General features: G+C 37.6%; 4 protein-coding genes across 6 annotated transcripts; 1 reads left to right on the top strand and 3 right to left on the bottom strand.

Annotated features, from left to right (window-relative positions):
- Window positions 1–238: 238 nt before the first annotated feature.
- On the bottom strand, window positions 239–4079 carry LOC114557284 (casein kinase II subunit beta). Its single transcript, XM_028580706.1, has 7 exons — window positions 3661–4079; window positions 3174–3249; window positions 1910–2012; window positions 1706–1821; window positions 1545–1620; window positions 1237–1426; window positions 239–960 (listed from the first exon to the last, which is right to left on the bottom strand). Exons 2-7 carry the CDS (start codon window positions 3243–3245, stop codon window positions 870–872), a joined length of 648 nt encoding a protein of 215 aa, XP_028436507.1. The 5' UTR covers window positions 3246–3249; window positions 3661–4079; the 3' UTR covers window positions 239–869.
- Window positions 4080–4181: 102 nt separating this feature from the next.
- Window positions 4182–5768, bottom strand: LOC114557285 (allograft inflammatory factor 1-like). Its single transcript, XM_028580707.1, has 6 exons — window positions 5656–5768; window positions 5479–5540; window positions 5250–5316; window positions 5107–5148; window positions 4787–4952; window positions 4182–4387 (listed from the first exon to the last, which is right to left on the bottom strand). Exons 1-6 carry the CDS (start codon window positions 5672–5674, stop codon window positions 4303–4305), a joined length of 441 nt encoding a protein of 146 aa, XP_028436508.1. The 5' UTR covers window positions 5675–5768; the 3' UTR covers window positions 4182–4302.
- A 774-nt stretch (window positions 5769–6542) lies between these two features.
- On the top strand, window positions 6543–8896 carry LOC114557160 (uncharacterized). The gene is made up of 8 exons (XM_028580507.1): window positions 6543–6619; window positions 6924–7244; window positions 7329–7601; window positions 7690–7722; window positions 7832–8017; window positions 8105–8149; window positions 8254–8316; window positions 8403–8896. The coding sequence occupies exons 1-8, from the start codon at window positions 6553–6555 to the stop codon at window positions 8411–8413; spliced, it is 999 nt and encodes a 332-aa protein (XP_028436308.1). The 5' UTR covers window positions 6543–6552; the 3' UTR covers window positions 8414–8896.
- LOC114557159 (uncharacterized) lies at window positions 8382–14502 on the bottom strand. 3 transcript variants are annotated; one of them, XM_028580503.1, is made up of 8 exons: window positions 14403–14502; window positions 10752–11027; window positions 10395–10673; window positions 10028–10312; window positions 9662–9922; window positions 9459–9563; window positions 9311–9336; window positions 8382–9218 (listed from the first exon to the last, which is right to left on the bottom strand). In XM_028580503.1, exons 1-8 carry the CDS (start codon window positions 14473–14475, stop codon window positions 9114–9116), a joined length of 1410 nt encoding a protein of 469 aa, XP_028436304.1. In that variant the 5' UTR covers window positions 14476–14502; the 3' UTR covers window positions 8382–9113. The 3 variants fall into 3 exon arrangements, with proteins under 3 accessions (XP_028436304.1, XP_028436305.1, XP_028436306.1); XM_028580504.1 differs by lacking the exon at window positions 14403–14502 and adding an exon at window positions 13904–13942; XM_028580505.1 differs by lacking the exons at window positions 8382–9218; window positions 9311–9336 and having other exon boundaries at window positions 9472–9563; window positions 9662–9705; window positions 9851–9922.
- Window positions 14503–15432: the final 930 nt, after the last annotated feature.

Genomic DNA, 15432 nt, shown 5'->3' with positions numbered 1-15432 from the left:
TCTGTGAAGCATACAATTTAAAAAGATCAAAGATCTTGGTAAGAAATAAATATTGAATGCCATTAAATTGCTCTACAGTAGATGTTGCTGCATTTTCGATCAACACCAAACTTTTGAGAAGATTGTAATAACATATGGTAAACATGATGAAAATACAAATACAGGCTTATCAGGAAAATATAACCACTGCATTAAAAAGATAATTCAACAGTGTAATAGAATTTAAATCAAGCTTAGGTCCATTTTTTAAGATAAGTTCTACCTTTAATTTGATATTGATTGTTTCTTGGAAATATAGCACCTGATCACATTTACACATATTGCTGTTTTCAAATAAAATCCATCTTAACTGAATAAAATCTTATGCACATTCGAAAATCTGTTCTGCAGCACAAGTTAATGATTTGAAGCAATTTAATGTTAACTAATTTACTGTTAGTGACTGACTGTATCGCTGATAAGGCAAACGTATCAGGCTGGTGGCAAGATTTTCTGTTACATTCAATCACCTGCTATTAAGCCACAAAGCACACTGAAGCCTTCATCATCACAGAGTTCAAGCCACTTTTCTGTTTCAGAGAAACAACCCTTGAATGTGAAAAGATGCATTGAAATCAATTCAAGTTAAGACTGTATTAGGAGAATGACCATTTGGGAATAATTACATGTTTAATATGGAAAAAACTGATCAGCTCAACTAACAGTGTTTCACTAAATGAAAGAAAAGGTCTGAATCTGAAAGGGTCTATAAACACAGAGGTGAGGGTGGGCAACTGTACAGGCATCAATTGGGAATATATCCTCTATTCCTTTAAACAAATGGTAAACAACAAAGTCTTTAAGTCCACTGTGTTTGTCAAAGCGGTGTTCTAGCGAATTGTCTTGACTGGGCTCTTGAAACTTGACGCAGCTTGAAGTTGGAGTTGATAAGCCATTGGGTGAATTTTGAAACCATATAGCCTGAAAAGAAAAAAACATCAAATACAATAACTTCCTGGACAGAAGGGATTTTCTTTTTACTTCTGAGGTCAAGTGCTGAGTATTGTATACAATCTTAATAGCCGTTCCGATATGATACCCGAGTACAGATACCCAAACTGTATAAAAATGATTGATTTAAATTAAATTATGACAAACATCTGGTCTTTTGGTTGCCAATCAATTAAAACATACTAATAAAAAGCATGTTAGCTAGTTAAAGTTAATGCTAACAATAAATAGCATTAGTCAACTCACCTTGGCACAAACTGGTTGGCTGGTCGCTTTGGACGATACTCTGGGTGCACCATGAACAGCATGTGGGGGAACCCTGTCCCAAAATAGGCTCCATCTGTGTGGTGGTGTCTGGAGGATTTAGGGGTGTAAACATCCATGCACTTTGGGCAATATAGCTTCACCATTGCTTCGCCAGGAATGTCTGACAAACCTACATCAGACGAGAGAGAGGTGAGTATGTCTTCATTCTGCAGTCACTGACAAAGGCCAAAGGTGCAGCATGGCATTTGTGTAATGGAGATAAGAAGGTAAGAAACAGTCAGACTTACCAATAGGAAGCATTGGCTGATTCTCACAATAGACTCTGGGGCAATAGCCAAAATCCCCTTGTTGATACTTTTCCAACTATGGAGAACAACACATTTAGAAATCACTGTTGATTCATGTCACAGGGCATGTAAGAATGGGAAATGATTATGTAATAGCCTACCATCTGTGCAATGCCTCGGTTTGTGAGGATGTAACGTGCATGTATGAGCCCGTAGAGCATCTCTGCTGCCTGCTCTATCAAGTCACTCTGATTGGGGTTGTCTTCAAGTTCCTCATCTGTCAAATGAAAATGATTTAGGCAGTTAAAAGCGTTGACTCTGCTTTGTTTTTCACATGGGAACCGCTACTTCCTATATATTCTCACCTGGCTCGAGGTCGAGAATCATGTCCAAAGCCTGGCGATAGTGAGGCACCTGCTCATTCAGACCTGTCAGGTTAAACTTGTCCTGTATGTAATCCTCATCAACCTGTAACACACGATTGGAGACAATGGATGGCTATTAATGGTATTAATTACTATTGCAAGCAGCAGCACATTGCTACAGGCCACTGATAAGGACATTTATTTTATTTAAACAGGGACAGTGCAAAAATTAACATTAACATTGTATATGAACAACGAGAGCTGCATTGTACCAGGTTGTAGCACAAGTGCTATTTTCCGCCCGTAGACCCTTGGCAGGTCAGTAAAACAAATATTCAACGCAAGTGAAATACAAAACATCAGAATACACAATTTTACAAACCGTCACACCTAATTTACAATAAAAACTATTATGGGCTCAATCGTTCCCACTTCCTAAAACCAGTCGAAACGAATTACTAAAAAGTAATGAGGTAGTTACAAACAGCAGAGGGAAGTGGCTGTAAAAGGGAAGTGTTGACTTAACATAGTTCAGCTTTGACATCCAAGCAGCATTTGAAGCATTTCAATTTGCATCCCTCGTCACAAAGCAAAGGCAACAACATCAGCAATGTTTTAGTCCAAGTGCACTGTGTAAAGACTTAAGTTATCCAGACTGACATGCAACTGATAGTTGTTTCATGCTCCACTTAAATATAGGTCTTAATGTACTTAACAATGTAACCACATTGTGACATAACATGGCACACATTACTATTAACTCCAAAAATAGATTACTTGTGTGTAACTTAGTTGCCACCTGCAGGTATGTGTTAAGGGCTATATAAATGTGAGATGTAGTGTAACACTGATCGTGTAAGTCCATGTATTTACCATTTCAGCTATAAAATATTTTATATTCATCTGAGCAGCATCAAGCTATAAACACTGAATCATTGGAAACAACTGACTGCAATTAAATATTGTATTAGATATAGTATAAAGAACATCCATGTAGCATGAAACTATATACAATAAAATTATAAAAGCTTTATGAATAGGTTTGTGTTGTAAGTGTGCAGCAGTCTGACTGGCTGAGGGAAGAAGCTGTTCATTCTGATGTTAGACTTTATGCTTCAGTGTGTGGTCTGTGAAAGCTAAGGTGTGCCCATCTGCATGTTTTTCCTCAGTGTGCCTGTGGATTTTTGATAACTATTTATTAGATGCAAATTGGTGATGAATTTTAATCGAGGCTTCAATCTAAAATCCCAGTTTATCAACTAACCTCACAAAAGAACTCATTCCCTCGGAGTCCACAAAACCAGGATATCCAGGACACCTCCTCTGAGCTGCTCATCCTCCTGACAAACCAAAACAGAGTTGCAGTGGACCAATATTTATTATTTTACATCCACACTGTGTGGCTAACAGCTAGTTAATAACTGGCTGTTCATAGTCTTTAGATATGAACTTTACAAACACATATTAAACATTGTACTGCACCAGAGGTGCAACAAACTGAATCTATTATTTCGGGGACTTTGAACACAAATGTGACGTTATCATAGCGAATCTTCAATTTACCGAGCTAGCTACCTAGTTTGCGTCTCTAAGCTTCTGCTAATGTTAGCTTGCTTGCTAGCGATCGTTAACGTTCACGCGTATAGTACAGATAGATAGTGTGGAAATTAAGTATTGTAACTGCAATGTGTATTTAGAGGCATTGTCTCCTGCACGTGTATAACTGTTTACAGAAAGTCACTTTTACTCACCCTTCTTTATATAAAGTTACCACATCAATTTGCAACCTTAGCTAATTTAACCTCGCTCCCTGGATGACACATCCGTTTTCCGGCCAACCAGGAGTTTTCAAAATAAAGTTCCTCATGACATAGATAGGATACTGCAGATAAAGGACAAGCGTTTAGGCTACATGTTGACTGATCTAAGGACATTTTGGTAATATTTATTTTTGGCCCGTGGCCTATCATCCAGATACATTTTGGCCCCTAATATAAAATAATTTGGGCACCTCTGGTCTACACACCTTATAAACCACAGTGATATTCCTATATTTCTAATAGCAATATTATGGTATTTGTGTCTGAGATGATAATGGCCACTCCCATGTGAAGTCCACATCATTAGGTCATACATCATAGGTCGAGGCAGCTAAAGCAACATCATAGAAACGAAATAGGTGCCAACTATAGCAGTTACAAAGCATTTAGTTGGCTAAATTGAGTGACATCTGTAATGTGGTCACAATCAGACAAAGCGGAATGCACTAGCATCTTATGTAGATTCTTTTATTTCACAAAAACCATAAGTTTGATATTTTGTCTTCCTATTGACATTCATTTTAAAGCATTAAGTGATGTTTCAATAATTTCCTGTTGGAATGGAGAGCTTCTTTAGGGCAGGTCTGAAAAGGTTTTGCGAGGAGGTGGTGCAACATCTTTGTCCTGCTCCTTTCCCATGCCTTCAAACATCAATATCCTTAAATGAAGAAAATGACATGTCAGCTGTTAAACAAGACATGACTGTAAATTTGTAAAATTTAGACAGCATAGAGAGTATATTGCATTAAATAATCATTATCACATGATACAACATCCTTTTCAGGTATAGAGTAGGCCTACTTTTCAAATTGAGCCAATGTTACATTTTTTATTGCATTTTTTGTTTTTCAGGTTTTAATTCATGGATTGAGATGATATGTTTTTTTCGTACCAAACTTGTTTTATCAGCTAGATTTAGACGTAAGGCCATCAACATCAATAGTAGATTTATACCAATTTATCTTTGAATAATTTAGGGACTTAATCTTCCTTTAACCCTAATTCTCCTGTGACCCAACTTTGGGTCTCCACCCAATCTTTGAATGTATTTACTCACAGTTTTAGAATTGCATTTCTTTTTCCCAGCATCATGTTCAGGAAGTCGTTGTAGCTGATGGTGTCTTTCGATGTCCCCCCAACAACCTCTGACATCATCTTTTTCAGCTCTAAGTGAGTCTTGGCCAATCCAAGTTTTTCCAGCATTCGTTTTAACCCCATTAAATCTATAAAATTGATAGTAAATCAGTAATAAGTAAAAATATGTATATATATATATATATATATATATATATATAGTTTGTTAAGAGAATCTTAATCTGAAAAGTGATAGTTGCAAACTGTAGCTAAACATATTTGAGAGCAGAAGTGCAAGTTTACCTATTTCTCCTTTGTCGTTAAGATCAAACTCCATGTACTTCTCTGTAATACAAGCAAATATAATCTCATTCCAAAATGTATGACTTTGCACTAAATAATCAAACAAGTCATTGAGGATTTATTGATAGCCCTTGAAAACTCACTTTTAAACATTTCAAGCTTTGAGCTAAGGTCTTCCTCTTCTGCATACTGGGGATCTGAGAGAAAAGCCTAGGGCAGTGATAATGATATTATATCAATCAGACATACAGTATATTCTCATTGGTATCACACAGGTGTTATATTTATGTGTGCAGCCCCAGAAAAACATGATTCCAAAAACCAGTTATCTCTATTGTAACTCGATGACTTTGTCTAAACATGTCGACTCACCTCATTGATAGAGTTCAGTTGTTCTTCCTGTTGAGACTTGAGAAGACCATAAGCTTTACCTCCTGTGAAATATTACACAACATTAGGGTATTGTTGTATTTATATTGTCTATCTATACTAGACAATATAAAGATTGTAAAATGACAAAGAGACTTAGCAGAAATAAGGCAAACTAACCTTGAGCATTGTTGTCCATTTCTGTGTACAGTGCTGAGAGCCTGTGAACACTGAAAGTGTGAAAAGCTATTTTGCGATTTCTCTAATCGAGCCACTAGAGGAAGTAGAGTTACAAAGTTTCACTTTGCATTAGGGAGTTTCCTCTGTAATATTTTGTGCTTAATATATTTAGTACCCCTTAAATCACATATGGCCCCAGCCTGACCCCACCATTTGAAATGGCCTAGATTCACCACTACAGTCTATACAGAAACGGGATGCATCTCCACCAGTTTAAGAATAAGTTGACATTGTGATGTAGGAAGAAGAGTGATGCAGCAAGGAGAACTGTGTTCGGAAACAGAACTCTGCAGAAATAATCTGCTCATGAAGCATGTTTAAATAAGAAAACATATTTATTTTTGGGAAACTTTTTTTATTCAGGAAACCTTCACTTAGAGTGATGTTCTCTTTTTCAGGAATGGCCCATTGACACTCACACAGGTACATCTACACCCGGAGGCCGCCCAGTGCAGCCACAGTCAGGTCTGCTAGTGCCAGTTACTGAGCAGCTCCACTGGAGCAGTTGGAGGTTTAATGCCTTACTCAAGGGCACCTCGATGTTTGTAATAAGGGCGGTGTGCTGCTCTTTCATTTCCCCGACTCACATTTAAATGTGAGCTCATATCACTTGACAGCAACATGTGCTCTCATGTTCCATTTGTTAATTTCATCATGTCCTGTTCTTCTTGCCACACGGTGGCTCTGTTGGCCACCTAATTAGGTAAACAGAACAAAAAACAATGTTTGACTGTTTCATGTAAGACTTCTGTGACTTACAGAACTGAGAATAGGTGGAGACAAAAAGGTGATAAGACAATGATATGTTGTCACTCCACTCAGCTACATACTCAGAAAATGGCACATTTTTATTCACAGGGTCTCCTGCTAATAGTTCTGCCAATAGTCATATCAGAGTGCAGAGGTGAGTAGCACATTGAATAATTTCTTTAACATATTCAAAATGTATTTCCTTTTTTATAGTCAATATACATAAGACATATTTGGTATATACCAACTGTGACTGTGATTGAACTTCAAAAAGTGGCCCATACACCTCCTATTTTGTAATAATATATTTTTTAACCGCAATTTATTGTGAAATCTTGAATTATCTGCTTAACAGCTCTGACACTGAATGTTTTAGTGTATATGAAAAAAAAAACTATACAATATGTTATGTACTTTGGGGTCTTATTCTTATCTGATTTTAATCGGTATCTCACCAGGGATTGAGACTGTGAATGCTTCTCCAGAAGAAGATGTAGTTCTACCTTGTTTTAATGTATCTGTGATGGATCCAAAGAGCTGCTTCAGAGTCCAATTGATTAAGTACACCACAAACACCAGTCAGGTGAAGGTTATTTTTGCCAGGCCTAAAACACACAATTTGCAGGATGCTAAGCGTGTAAAATGGCAAGCTGATGGAAATGGACAAATGTCTCTTTATCTGACAAAATTACAAAAATCTGATGAGGGACTGTACAGATGTGAAATCTGGCAAGGCTGGGACTCGGTTTCCTGCAAAAACATATCTTTAAAAGTAAAAGGTAAGAGTTCACCTTATATTCCCCTTATTCTTGTTTCTTTACAAATATAATTCTCATGTATAACACAAATCTCCCTTCTTTCAGACTGTAAAACCCTTCAAACAGTGAAGGCAGCACCCAGCACACCTGTTAACCTGAACTGCCCAGTGGACACAACATCAGGACAAGGACCCCAAAATATCTCCTGGGCAATAGTGAAAGGAGGCATCCCTGTATCTGTCAACTCTAAAAGGCTTGTAATTAATGGGACATCATTAGCTGTCCAGTCTGTGAATGACAATGACAGTAATTGGTACAGATGTGAATATGTGCTTGGACAAACTCTGCGCTGCTTTGAAATTAATCTTCGGGTCCAAGGTAAGATTTTAAACTATTTGGTATCATCACTGACAACAAACGACAATATGCATAACTCCTATGTACCTTTTCTATTTCCCGAATGAAGTGGAAAATGTTGTTGTCACCACAACGGATCCAGGTATTGCAACAAAAACTCTAATATTTTACATCTTGATTCAATTGCATCAGTACTCTTCCTATTAAATGTGGTGTTGTAGTCGCTAAGGTGTGCTTCTTGTCTTCCCCAGCACTGACAACCAGTGAGGAGATTATTTCGGATACCAGTGAGGAGGGTAGCAATGGAGCAGTTATTGCTGTTGTTGTAACTTCAATCGTCATTGGGATTGTCATAATGGCTGCACTGATAGGACTGTTGATTTACCGCAGACGCAACACCCAGGGAATTACACGGCAAACCCAGAGGCACCCAGCAGGTTTGATCTATTATTTCATTAATCTTGATGAGCAATGCTTTGTAGTGAAGTGTTATGACAGCTTTGTGTTCTCTTGTTGTTGATCAGGTACTTTTGATGGTTATGAGATTGTGACTCTTACACCTTCAGAGGGTGAGCATCATGTGATTCTCTCACTACCTTCTTGAGTCCAGCCACTGTGACCTCTCCTGCTTTGTTTACCACTTCACTGACAACTTTTTAACTCTATCTCACAGACTGTACAAACCAGCAAGTCAACAGCATATACCAACATATCGCTGATGAAGGCCTGTGTACTTGTAAGTAGTACTACTATTATAACATCCTACTTTAATTCTCATCATATCAAAATAGACAAATAACAAATTTCTCTCTTTTATTGCAGTCCGGTATTAGTTATTTTCAGTCCGCTCAAGATAAAGAAGATTTTCCATTAAAGTCTTTACTGTCTAATATGTATTGCCGGCTTACATAATCCATATAACATTTACTTGCCTCTAAAGTATTTGTCTTGCAAAGAAGAGTAAGTAAGAACATGGAAACTGTGTACAGTAGTGCAACATGGAAAATGTTTAAAATACAAAAACACAATGAGTGCATAGCAACACACCAAAAGGAAAAACAATATCTATGAAGTGTTACAAATATGTTCAATCTGGCAGAAAAGGAGTGGTATGAAGCCGAAGATTGTTATTTTTCCCACCCCTCATTCAACTGTAAATAGTTCCTGTGTGCAATATGTATTTTGTATAGGAAGATAAAAAATATACACAAAAAACATACTTTTAAACACATACCAAACATGTTTAACATTTTGCACCAAACAACCCACTGTTAACCTGTTTGTGTTAATATATCCCATCATCTCTATTATTTGAAATGACATGGAGACGTGTTTACCATGTAATCTTTCAATAAAGTCTTTTATACAATTTTAATCAATATCTGTCATATGATGAATGAGCATGACAAAAGAATCGAGAGTCACGAGTCAACAGTCTGTTAAAGAAAATATTAGCTTTTAAAACATGGAAAACATGTTTATAGTTTATTGATGGTTGAAATCAAGGACACTTTAAACACTTGACAATTTTATTTATTTATAGTTTACAGCCTGTAATAAATCATAGAAACTGGTAGTGGTAGCAGGTTGGGTTAGTTCCTCATTATTTGCATCCTGAATGACATCGTAAACATGAGTCTGTGAAGAGAAATACTGGAGTTATTATATTTGATGGCATCAGCTTGACAAAAGCTATAAACATTTAAGCACAATTATGTTTTGTCTCTCACCATTCCAACACTTGACTGTTCATTTCCTGCAAACAATCAAGTGGGAAAACATCAGGTATTATTTAATTCTCATCAAGGCTCTCAAAACATTCTCATACAATTGTTGTACTGTAGGTTGTATGACTTAACCCTTAACCAGATTCAGTACCTGCATCCTTGTTGTGCTTCCTCTTCATGTACACGTAGAGTCCTCCAGCAGTTATACATATCAGGAGGGCTAGAGGAAGGGCTGCCCACGCAGGTGTTTGCAGAGCTGTACACATTAAATACTTATAATTTTCTCTCTGCTTAGTCAGAAACGTGGGGCTTCTATTTATGAGAAAATGCCACAATAGCATAGTGTATACTTACGGTTAATAGTGTGCCACTTTTTTGATGCCATCACATCTCCCTCTCTATGCACAAAGCAAGTTAATTCAGCAGATGCCATTGACAAAAGTGGGATAAAGAGCCTGTTTATTAGAGTGTTCTTGTCATATATTAAACTGCCCTGCCTGCTATTGTGGCTGCCTCCAGACCAAGTTAAATTGAAGTCTTTACCACATTCATTAGTGCAGGTAAGCACACAAGTCAAAGTGAGATTATCACCTCCTGGCCCGTGCTCTGAAATAACTGCAGAAGAAAAACATGATAGGAAATGTTTTAATAGCAGTTACGCAATGTAAATATAGCACAACGCATGCACTGTCCTGGCACTTCACAAGTTTTAAAACTCACCATCAAGGGTATGCAGCCTGATTTTGTTAAACACTTTTTGCTGGTCAGTGGACTCTGAACACTGGTAGTCTCCGGCATGCAGAGCACTTACTTTGCTAATAACCAGTGATGAGTCCTTATTCACATGTAATGCCTCTGTTTGGTCGTTATAAGATGAGATATCATCTGTCAGTGTCCTTTCACCCACAGTCCACTTCATGCTTCCACCCACACCAAGAGAGGAAGTGTTGCTACAAGAGAGTGACACTGACTCACCGACTGCAGCAAACACTTCCTCTATACCATCTGAGGGGAGAGGGAGCACTGGTTACACTTTATACATGTTGAACCACATTGTTCATTTGGAGTACACTGACATTTTTAGTACCTTTTATTGTTGTTGTATAAGTGATGGTAGCTTTAATCATGTCATTTTGAGTCAGCTGGCATTTCCATTTCCTGTGATGGTCTGTCAGTCTTTTAGTGATGAACAGTTTAGAGAAGCAATCAGAGACATGTTCATAGTGAAATCTGTTCCCATTTAATGGTGTATTATCTTCAGTGATCCACTTGATATGTATCCCTTTGTTACAATTGGAGACAAGTCCTTTATATGTATTGAGGTAACAGTGAAGCTCTATATCCGCAGGAGTTGGGTTCTCAGTAACTGGTGAATGAAAACAAAAATTATGTAAATATTGTGACATTGACTTTAAGTTATTCAAGAAAGGTTTGAGTCCCTTACCTTCAAGAATCTGAAGGGAAACACTTGAAGTGAACGCTGGACTGTGACAAGAGTAAAGGCGTGCATCATCGAGTACCAGGTGATTAATCTCCAGAGAGCAGTCCTTTAGCAGGCCAAACTTGAGGGCGTCCGGAGCTGTCACCCTTCCAGCCTTCACCACCTCTGATCCAACCATTTCCGCTATGGTCCAGTTAACGGAAGTGCAGGATTTAATAAAGGGTGTGCCACATGGCAAAGTAATAGTATCTCCTAGCATGGCAAACGTCACCAAATTATCTGTTGTAGAAAACAAAAAAAAACTTGTAATTTTCCAAGTCATGAGGTAGTTCTGTAAAAGAAATCTCATTTACCTTTGCCAGAGCAATGTTCACTCAGAATTAAAAGCTAAAGCTAGAAAATTGGGAATAGGGAAATTGGTCACTCTCCATCTTGAACTGAGCGTGTTCAAGATGTGTCATTTAATCTTGTTACTGTAACAAAAAAATGTTTTGCGTACTTGTAGGCAACTTTTTAAAATAATCTTAATAATCAGTAATTTTACCTGTAGGCTACTTTTTTGTAGCATTTTGTATTTAGCTACATTTCAAGTTGCACCTGTATTTAAAATGCTGCCTGCCATATGTGCAATATTGTTTTCATTTCAAAATTGAATTAGAGGATAAAAAAAGACATGACACAAATCAAACAACTACGACATTGCGTAAACAGGTGCATGCTGGGTGTGGCTAGCATGCTAAGCTGCTAAAATGCTTTCAGTGTTGGACATGGAGCAGATTGTGGAGGACTACGTGGAGCACAAGACTCGCGTTCAGACAGAGTAGCCTACAAACCTCCCCCCTTTCCCTTACCCTTACTATAACGCAGTGATGTGACGTTTACTCGCAGTACATTTTAACGGACCTACTTTTTACTTTTCTCTAAGTAGGCTACATTTACCATTTTACTTGTACTTAAGTCTAACTTACCTAACCCTAAAACACAGTACTTTTACTTGAGCATAATGGTAGGGTAGACCAGGTAGAGTTGGCACAGGGGTACAGTTGAAACACCTTAAATAACTTCTGTGCGCAACAAGTTTTGAGCTGCTTCAGACATGCGTATAAGCATCATCTTTGATTGTGGGAAATTTTAAATAACATGCGCTTAGCCACTGCTGCCAGAATTATATTGAGATACTGGAAATCACCCATAAACCCAACAATGCAGGAGTGAAAACTCCTTATGAGTGAGACGGCATTATATGAGGTTATGCTGGCTAGGATAAGGGGCAAAAAGCCCGAGACTCTGGGGATTTGGGATTGCTTTATGGTCCACCTGACTACTAACTAGTAGCCTGATTATCAGCAGGGGTTGTAGCCGATTCTGTGGTCTGTCCCAGGACCATGGTCTCTGGCAGGGACCAGTGGTCACAACCACTAGGGGCGCTAGAGACACTGGTCGCGACCAGCTCATCAGTGGTCTTCCCTGTGGTCCCTGTGGTCTGACCAGTGGCACAGCGGTCATGACCAGCTTCTTACTGGCACAAAGGGCACTAAAATTACTGGTCCTGACCACCTCCTCTGTGATCTGTTCTGTTCTTTGGACCAGTTGATTGATCTGTGGAGTGTTTATTTTTAATACAACTTTTCACTTTTCTCAAATTGTGAGCAGAGTCGCCTAATGTGAGAAGCCATAATAGTTTGTCTATCCAATGCTACTGATCACTATTATTAATAAAAATCATAATAACAATGATTAAATTATTATTATTAGTCGTAGTTGTATGAGTAGTACTATCGACTATGCAGGTCCGTGTCTTCCATTGAGAATTGAAGATTCATTTTCAATTGGTTTTTCGATCATGCCATGGCTACATGGCCACTGCCTTTAAACTAATGAAATGAAGTAAACGGTTGGTGATTCAGTTCCTGGCCAATAAGAAGCCATTTCCAATTTTGATGCCAGGTGTGATCATATTGATCATATGCTTTTTTTTTTTACAAGTATTTTTATTGCTTTAGAGAAGATACAGTGCAACATTACAATGTCAATTATAACAAGACCTCTTTCAATTAACCCCATCCCACCCACAACAAACCCTTGAGGAAAGGAAAGCTAAAGAAACAAAAAATAAAAAATAATAAAAACACCTTTCTTCTATTACTCATGATAGCAAATAGTGTAATCAGTGTGCTTCACAAATCTTAGCAGTTATTAAGACGGACGTGTAGTAAGTCTTTCAAAGTGAGCCAGTAAAGGGTCCCAGTTTTTGTAAAATGTTCTGTTAATCCTCTAAGAAAGTATTTGATTTTTTCTATTTTTAGAAACATCATAATATCAGAAAGCCATGTGGAGGCTTTTGGTGGTGTAGATGTTTTTGTAGTATTCTTCATTTATTGATGTGGTAATGGAAAAAGCAAAAAGTTTACCAATTGTACCTGGTCTACCCTACTTTCCACCCCTGTTTATTCATATGCATTATATACAGTATATGCATTATTTTCACAATTTTAAGTCTATCTTGAATTTGTTTTTGTTTTGCTTTTTACTTTTGATTAGCCTACTAGGCATTGTTTAATTTATTTTAATGGTGGAAACTTGAATCTTGTACTTAGTACCTCAACATTTTGTGAATAAGGCCAGAGAGTTTAGAGTTTATAGTCATATCCCAAAACAAATATACAACCAGTGTTGGGAAGGATACTTTCAAAACGTATTTCGTTACAGAATACAGAATACATGCCCACAAATGTAATTTGTAACGTATTCCGTTACGTTACTCAATCTGAGTAACGTATTCTGAATACTTGGATTACTTCAGGATTACTTCCACATTGAATTGCGTTTTATAAGTGTAGGAATGCGACCATCACATCACATATGTTCTTTTTATTCCAACCAGCTGAATGTGTACCTGAACAAGCAGATAGATTATTGTATTGGTAGTCCCGAACTGCATACTACAAAAATCTAACCGCGGTCTAAGCTACCACAAGCTAATTTTAGCTAACGTTAGTTAGCATGTCAAACGGGGCTATAGTCTTTAAACGGCTCTGGAGCTAGTAAATCAGCACCTAGGAGAATGTAAAGTCGCACGTCAGCGTTAAAATAGCAAGGTGACCAGTAAAACTACAGCAGACGACTACCCTTGGCTAATTAAAAAAATAACTTACTTTAAGATGCTTCTTCAGGTTGGAGGTGGAGTAATTTGGAGCTGAAAGGAGGTTGGTTGCTGGCAAGCAGAGGCTTCACGGCACAGTTAGCTGTATTTCATTCTCCCTGTTCGTTCTTTAATGTGAAATGCTGTTTGAATTTCCAAGATAGAAACTTATTGCTGCCCTGGCCCTGTCGTGCCGGTTCCGACTCCATTGTGACTGATCACGCAAATAGCTATTTTTTCTATTTCATATCGGGCTTCTGGAAAATGCATTAAGTTGCCTTAATTTATTCAGAGTGAATAAACTCGTGAAACAGAAGTATCGTCATGTAATCCATTGATTTTAACAATGTAACTGTATTCTAAATACCAACTATTTAAATTGTAACTGTAACGGAATACAGTTACTCATAATTTTGTATTCTGAATACGTAACATTACGTTACATGTATTCCGTTACTCCCCAACACTGTATACAACAGATTATCAAGAGAAATTATTACGAAAATAATTACCAAATGACTGGAGTCCAGCTGCTGCCTGTGTGAGAGAAAGAAGACAGAGATTTAACAATGAAAAGAAAACCATCCTTCCTCTCAGATGTCTTCTCGCAGATTGTCTTGCTTATTGCTAAATCCTCTAATAGCAGAAGTTCATGTTCAGGAAATTACATTGAGGTGACTCAATTTTAGTTTAACACCAGTCCATGTGAGGCCTATCTTCTCACATTAACCCCTCAACTTTACAAAACTGTGGCCATTATACAAATGAATGCTTTGTGTGTACAATCCATTTTGTGTTTTTCATGTATTATTTCTGTCACAATGGCAAACAATAATAGCCTCTAGTAACACCTGGTAATCACTGTTCTCTATCATAAGATGGTTAATGGTGTACACTACTGGTCAAAAGTTTGAGGTTACTTAGACATTTCCATTCCATTACAGACAGAATACCAGCTGAGATCAGTTGCATTGTTTTTTTGTAATCAAGGCAGCAGTTTTCAGATTACATTATGTGTTTACATAATTGCAAACGGGTTCTCGACTGTTGTAGAAAGAAGTGGCTGATCTTTAATGCAATATCTACATTGCCCATTATAAGCAACCATTCATCCAATGTTCCAAAGGAACATTCTGTTTACTAATCTGATATCATTTTAAAAGGCTAACTGAGAAAACATTGGAGAACCCTTTTGCAATTATGTAAACACATAATGCAATCTGAAAACTGCTGCCCTGGTTAAAAAAAACAATGCGTCTGATCTCAGCTGGTATTCTGTCTATAATGGAGTGGAATGGAAATTTCGAAGTGACCCCAAACTTTTGACTGGTAGTGTACATGCAAACACTTTTACAAGAAGGGCCTCTAACCAGAGATGAGGAGTGATAACTAGGTAGGTCTGCTGAACTTTTCCCAGCATGTTCAGTGTATGTCCACTAGGGGGTGCTGTCAGACTCCATGACAGAAATTCTTCTTGTAAAATAACAATTTGAACAGTTTTAGTGTACAGTAACTTGTACAAACCCCAAATTTTGATTCACA

Source organism: Perca flavescens, chromosome 6 (assembly GCF_004354835.1).
Source record: "Perca flavescens isolate YP-PL-M2 chromosome 6, PFLA_1.0, whole genome shotgun sequence".
NCBI classification, from domain to species: Eukaryota; Metazoa; Chordata; class Actinopteri; order Perciformes; family Percidae; genus Perca; species Perca flavescens.
The sequence above is the reverse complement of the archived record's forward strand: the minus strand, read 5'-3'. Positions and strand labels throughout refer to the sequence as shown.

Coding starts and splice junctions, on each gene's coding strand:
- LOC114557284 (XM_028580706.1), bottom strand. CDS start 3,245: ATGAGCAGCTCAGAGGAGGTGTCCTGGATATCCTGGTTTTGTGGACTC. Junction 1,822..1,909: donor GATTCTCGACCTCGAGCCAG/GTGAGAATATAT, acceptor TTCATTTGACAG/ATGAGGAACTTGAAGACAAC. Junction 961..1,236: donor GCCAACCAGTTTGTGCCAAG/GTGAGTTGACTA, acceptor TTTTCTTTTCAG/GCTATATGGTTTCAAAATTC.
- LOC114557160 (XM_028580507.1), top strand. CDS start 6,553: ATGGCACATTTTTATTCACAGGGTCTCCTGCTAATAGTTCTGCCAATA. Junction 6,620..6,923: donor AGTCATATCAGAGTGCAGAG/GTGAGTAGCACA, acceptor GTATCTCACCAG/GGATTGAGACTGTGAATGCT. Junction 7,723..7,831: donor TGTCACCACAACGGATCCAG/GTATTGCAACAA, acceptor TGTCTTCCCCAG/CACTGACAACCAGTGAGGAG.
- LOC114557285 (XM_028580707.1), bottom strand. Junction 5,317..5,478: donor AACTGAACTCTATCAATGAG/GTGAGTCGACAT, acceptor TCACTGCCCTAG/GCTTTTCTCTCAGATCCCCA. Junction 4,388..4,786: donor AGAAATGCAATTCTAAAACT/GTGAGTAAATAC, acceptor TCTTCATTTAAG/GATATTGATGTTTGAAGGCA.
- LOC114557159 (XM_028580503.1), bottom strand. CDS start 14,475: ATGGTTTTCTTTTCATTGTTAAATCTCTGTCTTCTTTCTCTCACACAG. Junction 9,923..10,027: donor CAGGCTGCATACCCTTGATG/GTGAGTTTTAAA, acceptor TTTCTTCTGCAG/TTATTTCAGAGCACGGGCCA. Junction 9,564..9,661: donor AAAGTGGCACACTATTAACC/GTAAGTATACAC, acceptor TAATGTGTACAG/CTCTGCAAACACCTGCGTGG.